This window comes from Polypterus senegalus, chromosome 6 (genome assembly GCF_016835505.1).
Source record: "Polypterus senegalus isolate Bchr_013 chromosome 6, ASM1683550v1, whole genome shotgun sequence".
NCBI lineage: Eukaryota > Metazoa > Chordata > Cladistia > Polypteriformes > Polypteridae > Polypterus > Polypterus senegalus.
The window spans coordinates 166,735,931-166,749,805 of record NC_053159.1 but is presented as its reverse complement, the minus strand read 5'-3'; the positions used below and the strand labels follow the sequence as shown (position 1 = coordinate 166,749,805).

The following is a 13,875-nucleotide window of genomic DNA, read 5'->3' as shown; positions in this document are numbered from 1 at the left end:
TAAAACTATATCTATATATTTTAATCTTCATATGTGTGCATCTCCAAATGTCCATCTTCTGTAATATTATGTTTCAACCTCAAGCTAGTAATTAGCTCTTAATTCTGTTCCATGCTTAGCTGCCAGTACATCAAAGGAAATGTAACCTTTCACATATCAGCATGTGAGGGAATGGCTTCTGATGGTTTCTCTACTATTATAAATTATTTAGTTATACACTTTTAATGGGTTGGCACAGTGATTGGTACCGCTGCCTTATATCCTCAGAGTCCTTGATTCAAACCCTAGTTCCACCAGTTTTTCCCCCCATCTCAAAGAGCTGCACGTTATGTAAACTGGTGATTTGGTTGACTCACTTGAACCAAATGCTACTGCTACACTCCAGCTCCCATTAACAGTAACATGGAATAAGTGTGTTTAGAAGCTAGATGGATACACGATTTTGGAATACATTATGACATATATAAATAAACCTTGGTATTTTTTCTATAATGCTATAAGCAATCAAGTGTTTCATTTATTAATACCATATAAAGACAGCATACTAATTAGATTATGTAATTTAATTATTGCAGAATGAATAATATTATGCATTTCACAAGACTAATGATATTAAACAAAATACAGCATATATCTAAATTTGATACTGTTTATGTGTGCTGTTATTAAGTCATTAATGGCATGGTGGCACATCTGGTCTTACAGATCATTTGTCCAGGTTTCAAATCCCATGGCTAGGCATAGTCTATGTATAGTTGTTTTAGGATTCCATTATTATATGTTCTGATTTGTGTTCATAATTTCCTTCCTTCCTAATATTATAGTTATTTTCATTTTTATTTAGCCAGTCCTATTTTTTGGGATACCCCATTTACTGCATTTCATCTCTGGATTGTTTATTGTTGACACTTTGTTGTTAGAATTATTCATCATTATTGTGCTCATTATTTTCATTGTTACCATCAGTTTTTTTCCATTGCTAGTTTGATGTCACCGGACTGGTTTTAAAGACCAGTAACAGCAATGTTGTGATTGCTGACACAAAATAGCCAAAGTGAGGTGCAGCCTCAAAAAATAAGCCATGGAGCAGACCTGACCCACCAGCTTACCCAGAAAAGGTGTTCTTATGGTCAACCTGGTGCCTACTCCCTAGGCTGGCTTTATGGGCTTTACCTTACTAAGTTCATAATGTCAAAAAATAACCAGACTGCCCTAAAAGGGAAGGGGGTGAATGTCCACCTCTGTCTTGTATAAGAAGGGCAAAGAAAGATTTATTTCCAAACTTGAAAGAAAAACAACTAAATTTCTCAAAACAGCAAAAATAGGCAAAAGAATTTATCTAAAAGGCATTCCTGAGCAACAAAATCACAAGTACACAAATCCAATAAATAAAATCAAAAAACCTGTGCAGAGAAGTAAAAAATAACAGAGAAACAGAATAAAACAAAAGGCCAATACTTCAAGCTAATTAACCATAAAGGACTGCATTTCCCACAGTTCTTTTTAGGGCTGGGAGCTATGCCTTAATGCAGATGAACAGGTGTCCCAGCTTCTTGGGGAACCACCCACAAAATACATGAGAAATAGGAGAACTGCAAGACACCCACAAATATTAAACAATAACCAGACAGAATAGTAATAACAAAGTATACACAATTAAACAAACAATAACTTAACCGAACAATATTATAAAAACAACAAAGTATGAAGAAAACTTCATCTATTACTCATTTACTCTTATGTAACAGGACCTTTATTAAACATTGCTTTTGGACTTCATAACACTTACAAAGCATCAGTAGAGGAAGAGCTCTGATAAGGGACAGAGGTGCCAACTACGTCTGAGCACATTAAATGCAATTAGCAAAATCCCTCATCAATATCCCTGCAGTCACATGGCTTTGCCACAGCATGCTCCTTCACCCACAGAGCATAAGCCACGCTGTTTTTATTACAAAAAATTTCTGAACCTTCATAGACCCCAAACTCGCTTTACTAGAAGGTCTTCAAACATCTAGAACACAATGAAAAATTCAATCCAATAGAATTCTACACTCTGGGTAAGCACCATTTCATTGCAGAGCCCACTCACACACACAATGACACAAACTCAGGGCCAATTGACAGCCACCAATTAACCTAATACACAATTGTTTGAGGAGATGGTCAGAAAGCCTATGCAGATTCACAAAGAATGTTCAGTCTCCAAAAGGACACCAACTAGCTTTTGTGTATGCACAGGACACTGGATCCATAAGGCAATGTCACTAACCACCGTGCTGTCTAAAACATATTTTTTAAAATGTGTAAATTGTGAATGGAAAAGTTATTTTAGTCCCTTATTTCTGCACTTTATCTGTGTAGAAAACTCTGAAATCTTTACATAATGACATGGTGTGATATTTCATATACTACTTTGGTCAAATTTAGCAATAGTAATCATTAAATCACAAAAAAGGCTTTGATAAAATTATTGTCATCACCATCTAATTAACCGAACAGCCATTAGAAAGCATGAGTGCCTGTAAACACAAGTCGCTTGTCTTATCTTTCTGCTGAAATTTTATTTAGTTTATATACATTTTTTAAAGATAAGGCTAAAATACTGAAATCAGACTGTAAACATATCTGACCATAAATTAATAAAAAAAGTAACTTTTGAAAAAGCGCCAGCATTTGGATATGCAACTAATCTGATCTAAATAGACACCAGCAATGGCTCAATATAACCTGCAGACATTTTGGTGGTACTAATCCTTAAAGTGGCTACTGTTCCCCTGACTACTAAAAATAATTTTTAATTTTACTCTGTTGCTATTGAAAACTTTAGTGGAAACAATGGTGTTTGCTTCTTGTAGTTCAAGATTTGTTGAGCAAAATGGCACCTTTTATTGGCTAACTAAAAAGATTACAATATGCAAGCTGAAGAAGGGGCCTGAGTTGCCTTGAAAGCTTGCATATTGTAATCTTTTTAGTTAGCAAATAAAAGGTGTCGTTTTGCTTGGCTTTTCTCTACATTCATAATGGCTAACACGGTACAACACTCTAGTACTAAAGATTTGTTGAAAAAGTGTATTTGTCCAAATCCTGGTTGTCATGGATAATCATTTTTTGCTGTTTCCCCGTTAATAAATGTTCTGGAAATTACCAGTTTGCAAAAATAGAATAGCAGATTCAAGTTAAGTAATAATGTTGCAGACCAATGGAAGTCAAAATGTTTTAAATCAACCCAAATATATCACCCTTATTATACTGCTGCCTTTGTAGTCTGATATACATTTGACACATTATATGGACAGAAATTAAAGGTGGACTTTGATAATAGATAGATGTTAAAGGCACTATATACACTAGATAACTAGATAGATATGAAAGGCACTATACACAACAGATGGTGGGCAACTATATGATGGATCGGTAAATAAAGAGATATAAGATGCACTATATACAATTGGTAGGAAAAGGATTATATACAAATAAACGTTTATTCATTGACAGTGCACTAATTCTTTCTAACATTCTGCAAAAGTGAAAGTCACAAACATCTTGAGTTACCTGATCAAAATTTAGAACTGCAACTGAGATCATTAAACTAAAGAATTGAAATTCTATGACCTTTCACTGGTTTATTCTTTACATTTCAGGGCCTTTCAATCATATAAAGTCCAGCCTCCTTGGTTCCACTTCAGATTCAAACCTCAACAAGTACAGCACAATAAATAAAATCCCTCAAATTACATTAAACTTTTCTGATGTAAAAAATGAGAAGAAGACATCATCACCTCCTTCTTCTGAGAAAACTATTATTGCTCCCAAAGTCAAAGACAGGACTCACAATGTCACAGAGAAAGTTACACAGGTAAGAGCTCTGCCTGAACTATTTTTATTTTGTTTCTTGGACCCTTTCATTCCCAAAATCCTCCACCACAGATGCTGTTTTGCTGGTTGTGTATTTTATATGTTACTTCCTGAAAGTGACAAAATTGTTTATGTCTTTATATATTAGAATGTTCAATTGCTGCATTGCATATTTTACTTGATTATGTGGTTTAAAGAGTGGTGCTGCTGTTTACATAGCCAAAACCTTTTCAGTTTAAATGACACTTGTCAGACTTTTTGAGTTGCTTTCACCTGATTAGATGATAATGCTGTGTATCGTTCATCTGTCATTCTTCTTACCAATCTGTCTAGTTCAGGGAGTACATGAGATAGACCCACCTTGGATGGTACACAATCGATAACAGGGCACACTGATGCACACACCTACACTGACTCAGACCATACCAGTTCAGAGTCAAAATTAGCATTTACATCTTTGGAATATAGAAGGGAACTAGGAGTACCAAAAGGTTAGTCCAAACAGACTTAGGGAAAAAATTTAAAATCTGATCAGACACTTTCCAGGTCACAATAGAGCCACTTATGCGCACTCATATGAGCCCAATTTTGATTCAGCACCCAAAAAAACACAAACATCTTTTGGGATATAGGAATAAACCAGAGTACCAGGAGACAGATGCATATTAATAAATGCTCTGTTGGGCCATTTGTGCTGAACTGCTTTGGCATCCTAAGGCAGTGATTTTCAACCCGTGTGCCTCAAGATTTTGTAAAACAAATTAATTCTTTAAAGAAATATGACACAAAAGAAGTCCACAATGCAAATATATGCCGTTTTATATGATTTGTATATCAATTTAATAATATACTATATGTGAAATATAAAGCAATAAATGTGTAGTTTCATGCATTTATAACCAGTTTACATTTCTCAACCTGTTAAAAATGTGTATACTAAAAATTATTTTGTATAACTTATATGAACATTTACTTCAGTAATATACACATTATGTTTATGTTGCATGCACACCATGCTGTGTAATTATTGCAATGAATGCATCCTATTTTCGAGCACATCTAGTGTTCCTATTAACCCCCACTATGCTGCAGCTGAAGTTGATCATGCATACACACCTATAATAATAATAATAATAATGATCTTTACATTTATACAGTGATTTTGTCGCTGCTCAGATAACTGTGCAAAAAGCACACAGGGAGGACCTGGAACACAAACCCGTGATCGCCTTAGTGTGAGGCAGCAGCGCTGCCACTGTTCCACTTGCTCAAAATACAAGTAAATGCACCTGATAATTTTGAGCATTATTTTTTTATTACAAAGTATCATAAATAAATAGTTTCAAAAATTTTTTTTAAAAAGCTACTTTGGAGCAATTAGGGTAGGTAATTACTATCATTATTATTATTATTTGTTTTGTAAATCAATCAAATGTGTACCTTTTTAGTCAGATCAGCAAAAACTATTATTTTTGGTGTGCTGCAGAATTTTAGTAGTTCGTTACGTTAGATGAAAAAGGTTGAAAATTGCTCTCCTAAGGAAATACAAGATACACTTAATTCTTTTATTTGTGAAATTAAACCATGTTAGTAGTTGCAGAGAGAATTCAGTACATAATAGAAAAGTAAAATTGCAGAGTGATTTGCTACAAAGAAAATGCTAAAAGAAGTAGAGCAGTTAGAGAGAGATACAGTATGAAAGGTTCTACATAAGATAAGATACTGTAGGTAGGAAAGAAAAGTCAAGTATTATAAATAGTAATGTGATTCAAAGAATAACAATACTGAAGGAAATTAACCATTTTCCCTCCATAGCTCGTATAAGCTATATAAAGACATTTAACATTTGCTCTCATGAGGTCACTGCAAACTGGATATTTCTAAATGACTGAAAGCTGTCATACTTTTAATTGTTAGTAAAGTACTTTTTCTTCTGTGATTTCAAATCTAATATCTAGATTTGGCTTTATTGAAAATGTCTTATTCAATTGAATTGTATGTGTTTTTTAAAAAATTCTCAGGCTATTTAGTAAATCAAACCGATAGAAGTAGGTTGTAACAAAAATATGTTTTTCTCAAATGATGTAAAACTGTTTTTAGAATTTTGGTGTAGGTTTTTAACCTGTCTTGTCTCTGTTTAGTTTATTTCTTCTTTCTGTTATTGGATGCAAATGGCAAATTTCATGTTTTCTTATGTAAACATGACCAAATAAAAAACCTTAAGCCTTAAATCAGGTATTTAGCTATGCATTCAAACCCTGCTTTTAGCTATTTTCTGTCAACTCTTTCGGTATCAGACCCAACTAAATCCCCCAGGAGTCTGTCTTGTGTCTCAGAACTCCCCAACTACCATCAAAAGGTCTAACGATCGTAAAACTGACTTCTAAAAGCAGAAGCAAATCATCACATTAATATAAGACTAAGAGTCCACCATTTTTCTAGTGAAGGCTCTTTTGATGAATAATTCTAGGGTTGGAGAATGCTTTCTGAAGGCAAAAAGAAGCTAATCATTGTAGCACCTTCATCTCTATATTATAAAATAAAATCCTGGAGAGAAACACTAGGGCGTTGAGACGTGATCTTCACATGAAGATCATGGAAAACACTTAAAAGAAACTACAAGATGAAATAGATTGGCCATGGAGCATCTCACGGGGACCTTAAACACGAGACTTTGTCCCAAGAGATTGACCCAGAACCGTCTCGCAATGACATGGAACATGAGATTCTTGCAAGACAAGCCCTACTTACAATCAATATCAAATAAGCCCAGAGGCAGGAAAACACTTAGTCGTGTAAAGGATGCTTTGAGCACACACAGATCCTGGGCCCTCAGCGCATATAAAGCGTATAAGGACAGTATGTTATCAATTAAACGTAGACGACCAAGTGAAGAAGAAAGCAGCACGAAGATAACAGACTCAAACGCATTGGAGAGAAAAAAAAGAATCTAAGTGCAAATTCAGAACATAAGGGAAGTAATTATCAGCCAGGAACAAGTGGAATTGAAACAAAGCACATCCAATCTGGCTCAGAATTAAAAGACAGAGAATAAAAGACAAAGTAGAACTTCATTAACATGTTCACAAACGTTGGTGCTATACACATGCAGAGCAGGTTAGAGATTATAAAAGCAGTGGAGTTCGAAAGGCTCAAAAAAACGTCGGCGCGATACACATGTGGAGAAAGGTAAAGAAAATGAAAGTAGGGAAATATGAAAGTATTAAAAAAAAGTAAAAATCGCAGTAGCGCAAACAAATGGAAATTATTACTCGAAAAAGGGAAAATAATCACCACGGACCAGGAGTCATTGTAAAACACATGCAGACCAGGTTAGAGATAATGAAAACTGGAATTCAAAAGACTCAAAAAAAACGTAGGCGCGAAACACATGTAGAGCAAGATACATAATTTGAAAGCAGAAAAAAACGACAGTGTCAAAACAAAGAAAGTAAACATCACATTAGCACAAAGAAAGAGAAATTGTTACTCGGAGAAATAACAAAAAGGTGAATAGATATTGAATATATGGACATAGGTGATATGTCAGAAGCATGTAAATATCGTAAGGCTTTGAAGTTTAAGTCAGAGAATTTCAAAAACGGAGTTTACCTCACATGCATTTATTGTTTACTTTGCAAAAAAATTATTAACTGCTGATGATGTGGATCGTTTTGTCTGTGCTGAAATTCCAAACAGAGAAACCTATCCTGAATTATGGTACAAAGTCATTAAACACATGTCTCACTGACCTCATTAAAAAGATTCAGCATATTGGGACTCGCAAGATTCCAAATATTGTTTTTACAGAAGTTATGAAATAAAAGTGAAACTAATGAAATAGCAACAATTCAAAGAAAAAAAAAATCTTAAAAGTGTGTATCTGGAAAACCAAACACAGGGGTTGGTGAGTGAAACGAGCAGGGGGCAAAGACCCCTAGTTTTAACAAAGAAGATCCTCTTGACATTTGGAATTACAAGACAATATCATCAGACTATAGGCAGCAATAAATCAAGGCACAATACAGAATTGGTATAAATACAGAAAGTTAAGTATTAAGGTATGACAATTTATATAAAAATGTTGCAGGTATGGACATGAGAGGATTGGTTTTGAAACTGATGGTGCTCTCAATCTATAAATATTGTTTAGACAACTATGATTGTGTACTTCCCCTTAGGATTTTGGTAAATAGGGCTCAAGAAGAGGTTTTGCAGGGAGAAGGGAAAGAGGAGAGGAATGCCAAGGAAAAAGGTTGAAGTAAAAGGGGAAGTGTCTGAAACATGTAATTAATTCATTTCTGTGCCTTTCTGTTGTTTGGATGGTTTATGAATTTATATAAATGGCAATTTACTGTATATTTGGTTTTATTATCTTGTTATTTAATGTGATTGTTTACATGGGTGCCACCATTTAGGAGTATTGAAAGCTGTGCTTGCTAAAGGCAATCCTTCGCACATTACATGAGATTATGATGTGTATACTACAGTATAAAGGAGGGCTGCACACATTGAACAGCATTGCAACTTTAAGAAATTTGAGAAAATATTTAGCAAAAGACTTGTGCTTGAATAAGCAACTGGTATAGGACTTGATTCTGGATGTTGTTCTTGAAGTTTATGTTTCAGATTTTCAAGATTAGTGTCACTTCTTGAATTTGTGATATTATGGATAAGGACTTAAATAGCCAATACGATAAAAACTGAATAAAGCTCAATGGAGGAAAAACTCAAGGCTTTGCATCTTGATGCCCCCACATTCTCCTGAGGCTCAGAAACTGTGTGTCAGAAATGATGGTGTATAATACTGGAGCACCTCAAGGAATTGTCCTGTCTCTCTTCCTGTTTACCCTCTACACAGTAGACTTCCTGTATATCGTATTTACTTGTGTACCACACGCCCTCGTTTAAGATGCGCACCGTAATTTTTACAAAGAAAATCAGGAAAATTGTTTTTCCCTGTGTATGATGCACGTTGTGATTGTATAGGAAGCGTTTAGAGAGACAGCACGAGACCGCAAGCAAGCGAGAGAGAGAGTGAGAGAGAGCGCGAGTGCGAGAGCAAGAGAGAGAGCGCAAGCAAGTGAGAGAGAGAGAGAGAGAGAGAGAGAGCGAGCGAGCGAGCCCAAGCAGAAGTAAACATTACAGAATTTAATTTCATCATGCATGACACGCACCTGATTTTCTAATGCAAATTTTCAGGAAAAAATGTGCGTGTGGTACACGCGTAAATACGGTAATACCAGCGCTTGCCATCCATAGAAAATTTCAGATTAGAGGAGGAGGTTAGGAGCACGAACTGATATAGTGCATTGCCGTACCCACCAACTCAGGATCCCAGATTAGCATCTGAGTGCAGCCATTCAACGGATGACATCTCAGCACCACACTAGTTCAGATGGAGTGGAACAGTGTGAGATTTTTTTATGGTGGCTGGAGTGCCAATTCTGCCACCAACCCCAAGTTTATCCTTGCAGGTTGGAGGGCCTACATGAAGGGATGGATGCAGATTAACATCATTGGCAACGTTAATAATGGAGACAAGTCAGAGTACTGGAAGGCTGTGAAGAATTTTGTCTTGTGGAGCAGGGACAACAACCTGCAACTCAACATCAGCAAGACAAAGAGTTGGTGGTGGACCTCCAGCTTGGACCAGTGACCATTCAGTGGAAGGACATGGAAGTGTTGCAGTGCTCTAACTACCTTTGGGTTTAAACAACAAACTGTACTGATCTGAAAACACAGTAGTGCTGTACAAGAAGGGCCAGAGTAAACCCTACTTGCTAAGGAGACTCCAGTCTTTGGATGTGTGCAGCAAGCTGTTGAAAATGTTCACTCAGACCATAATAGCCAGTGTGGTGTCCTAAGTTGCAGTCTCCTTGGGAGAGCAACCTGAGCTCAAAGGATGCACAATGCCTGAAAAAATTTATTACTAAGGTCTGCTCCATCACAGAGCTAACCCAGGACATATTGGAAGCTGTTGTAGAAAAGACAAAAGTGGCAAATCGTCATGAAAAATTGCCTCCATTCCCTCCAGGATGTGCTGCCTTGGAACACTTTTAACCACAAGTTCTTTCCACCACGGTGTGCTAAGAAGTGGATCTGTTACAATACAATACAATACAATACAGTTTATTTTTGTATAGCCCAAAATCACACAGGAAGTGCCGCAATGGGCTTTAACAGGCCCTGCCTTTTGACAGCCCCCCAGCCTTGAGTCTCTGAGAAGACAAGGAAAAACTCCCAATAAAAACCTTGTAGGGAAAAATGGAAGAAACCTCGGGAAAGGCAGTTCAAAGAGAGACCCCTTTCCAGGTAGGTTGTGCGTGCAGTGGGTGTCAAAAGTAGGGGGAACATATCTGTTCTGCCCACTGCTATTAGGCAATTTAATGCTTCATCCAAACATACTCTTTTTAAGTTTATTTTCAAATATTTGCACATTATACATTTATTGATTGATTGATTGGGTGCATTATTTGTCCTGTGAGTCTGTATATTTCTGATGCTATATGCATCTAAATTTCCCCTTGGGATTAACACTAGAATCCCTGAGGCCTACAAAAACACTCGTAATCCCGGGCCACCTTAAATTTCTTCACACCTCTCCATTGGCATCTTTTGTTTTGCAAATGTATCGATCAGCACAAGTAACAAGCAGCCTGCTATCCCATCCCCCCACCACCGCATTTTAACTCAGGGAAAATTTTCTCCCAACTCAAAGCTCTTTATCTGCATGTGAGGTTCCTGGAGTGGTATACGGTAAATAATATATTGTTATTTGGAACACATGCGTTTCATGTTTGTTCTGTGCCTACAACGATAAGTGTAAATGTAGGATGAAACTAAATGCGATGCAAGAAATGCTGAACACATACCTTTCCTCTGTAAAGATGGCGCCGACTGGTGTGGCTGGTCATTTGCTCATCTCTCTAGTCTATGTTTTATCTTTGTTTTTACGTTTAACTTTATCCCAACGGTCACTGTCCTATAATTGGGAGTCTTTACTAAACATATTTTCTGGCATACTTTCCTCTCAATTTTCATCCCCTGATTGGGTTTTTTGTGAACCTCCACCTTTGTTTTATTCATCTCCTGACTTCTTCACCTGGACACCGGTGTTCACCTGTATCAGTGAGTTGAATGCCCCTCGGAGACGCAAACGCACCTGCCGTCGTCGTGAGAAAAAATCCGGAATTGCTGTTAAACACCACTGACTCAAGTCCCAGAGCTTTGTTTCCCAATGCCTGCGAGTCATTTATGACCCATCTTCTCCTGCTCAGGACTCCATCACTGTTTCATGGGCGCTGGGCACCAGATTTAATTTCTCCATTTCAAGACAGCATCACTTTTCCTTGGTCTGAAATCGAATAGTAAACACTGATAATCTCCGCACCCTCACCCGTGCCCATCCTGCAATGAGCTCTTCTACTTCTATCAAGGTTGCTCTCCTGAACGTGAGATCAGTGTCTAATTAAACTTTTATTCTGCAAGACTTTATTACATCAAATAATCTGGATTTCTTCTTCATCACTGAGACTTGGATTTTAAACGGTGACTCTTCATGTTTTACTGACTTGGTTCCATCAGGTTATTCATTTTTAAACTCTCCTAATTTGACTCGTCGTGGGGGGGGGGCATTGCCACTGTTTTTAAAAGTATTTTCTTGTGTCGGAGCCTTACAAGGGGTCCGTTTAGCAACTTTGAACTTTTCAAAGTGTGCAGCTCCCCTTCTTTGTTGTTTGCCGTGGTTTATAGACCTCCTGTAATTAATGATACTTTTATTTCTGAATTCTCTGATCTCCTGGCTGATATCACCCTCTCCCATGACAAAGTATTTATTGTTGGTGATTTCAACATTCACGTTTGTTGTCAATCGAAACCTTTGGTCAATGACTTTTTATCACTATTGGACTCATTTGATTTTAATTAGCATATTAATACGCCAACTCACTCTCTCGGTCACACCCTTGATCTCGTTCTTACTCATGATATTTCAGTGAATAATATTGATTTATATGATGTTTCTTTCACTGATCACTCTTCTATAATGATGGATCTGAATATTACTGTTGATGTCCCGACTAATAGCTGTCCCCCACACTGCTCAAGTTTTTAAAATTCTTCCATTATATCTGATTTTAAAACCTTTTTCTCTAGTCTTTATGTGCATGACCAAAATAATGATATCGATGATTCTGTCGTAAAATTTAATTCCTCCTCTAGACGCAATTGCTCTGCCCAAGATACGCAGTAATAAGATTAGACCTGCTTCCTGGCTAAATGAAAACATATGATCACTGTGCTGCGCCTGTCGAACTGCTGAACAGCGTTGGAAAAAAGATGGACTGACTGTCTCTAAACATATTTTCAGGACTTCTCTTTTCGATTTCTAGCATGAAGCTAAGAAATCAAAACAAGACTTCTTTTCTGATTTAGTATCCCGTCATTCAAAGAATCTTAGGGTCTTATTTAATTCAATTAATGCGGCCATTCACCCTTATTCTGTGATGGAATTAAACAGCACTGTTCATTCATGTGAGCAGTTTCTATCATTCTTTGTCAGCAAAATTGATACTATCCGCCGTGGCATTGTTCAAACTGAATATAAACTTCCTACTGTTTATCATGACATTGTTCTAGAATCCTTTGATCAAATCTCACTTTCACTGCTGAAAAAACTACTGACACCCTTAAACCAGCTTCCAGCCCCCTCGATATTGTTCCACCACGTCTCTTAGTGGAAGCCTTTGATGTTTTGGGCCCATCCTTTCTAACGATTATAAATGATTCTATTAGTTCTGGGGTTGTGCCCTCATTTTTTAAACATGCAGCAGTCAGTCCCCATCTAAAAAAGGCAGAATTAGATCCTGGAGTTTTAACCAATTTTCGTCCAGTTTCCCAACTGCCATTTCTGGCTAAAATTCTAGAAATAATTATTTATAATCAATTGGTTGATCACTTTAACTCCAATAATTTCTTTAAGATCTAACAATCTGGCTTTAGGCGTTATCATGGTGTTGAAATGGCACTCCTGAAAGTGTTCAACGACATCTCTCTTATTACTAACTCAGGTGATGCGGCAGTCCTTCTCCTCCTTGACCTGCCTGCTGCCTTTGACACCATTGACCATGAAATATTGCTGATGTGGCTTGAACATCTTGTTGGGCTTAAAGGGGCTGCTCTTAACTGGTTCAGGTCATATTTAACTAGTAGACAATTTTTCAGTGACTTTAAATTCCTCTTTTTCATCTATTGCTCCTCTTATATATGGTGTTCCTCAGGGATCCATTTTGGGTCCTATTTTATTCTCTATATACCTTCTCCCTATTGGAGCGATTTTTAGGAAATTTAATAATTCTTTTCACTGCTATGCTGATGATACTCCGGTTTATATTCCTGTCTACAACTCTGCAACAAATCAACTCCACAACTGTCTGTCTGAACTAAGATCCTGGATGGCTAATAATTTTCTTGATCTAAATCAAAATAAAATGGAGGTGCTTATAGTGGGTCCATCAGCTAAAGCCCAAATTGGTCTTGGACTTCTTGGCTCTTTCTCTGTCTTTTCCAAACCTCAAGTCCGCAATCTTGGTGTTACCTTTGATAGTAACCTTTCTTTTGAGAAACAAGTAAATTCTGTAGTCAAGAGTTGCTTTTTCCAACTTCGTCTATTAGGTAAGATAAAGCCTTTTTATCTTCTAAAGATCTTGAGAAAGCTACTCATGCTTTTATTGTTTCTCGCCTCGATTACTGCAACTCGCTGTATTCTGGGATTAACAAATCTCTGATACTCAGGTTACACCTGGTCCAAAATGCTGCCGCTCACTTTCTGGTTGGGGCAAGAAAGTATGAATCTGTTTCTCCTATTTTAGCTTCTTTACACTGGCTGCCTGTTAGTTTTCGAATTGATTTTAAAATCTTGTTGCTACTTTTTAAATCTTTACACGGGCTTGCTCCTGTCTATTTTTCTGAATTGTGTGTTTTACACCAGCCATCTATAGAGTGCTTAGATCTTCT

The 13,875-nt window shown here is 36.9% G+C and overlaps 1 protein-coding gene across 3 annotated transcripts in view; it reads left to right on the top strand.

The window, feature by feature from the left end:
• The window catches only part of LOC120531779 (potassium voltage-gated channel subfamily H member 7-like), a 440,320-nt gene that overhangs the window by 212,450 nt on the left and 213,995 nt on the right, over positions 1 to 13,875 (top strand). For all 3 annotated transcript variants that reach the window (XM_039757502.1, XM_039757501.1, XM_039757500.1), the window contains one exon: positions 3,645 to 3,859. In XM_039757502.1, coding sequence (XP_039613436.1) covers positions 3,645 to 3,859 — 215 coding nt within the window. The remainder of the gene's footprint in view (positions 1 to 3,644; positions 3,860 to 13,875) is intronic.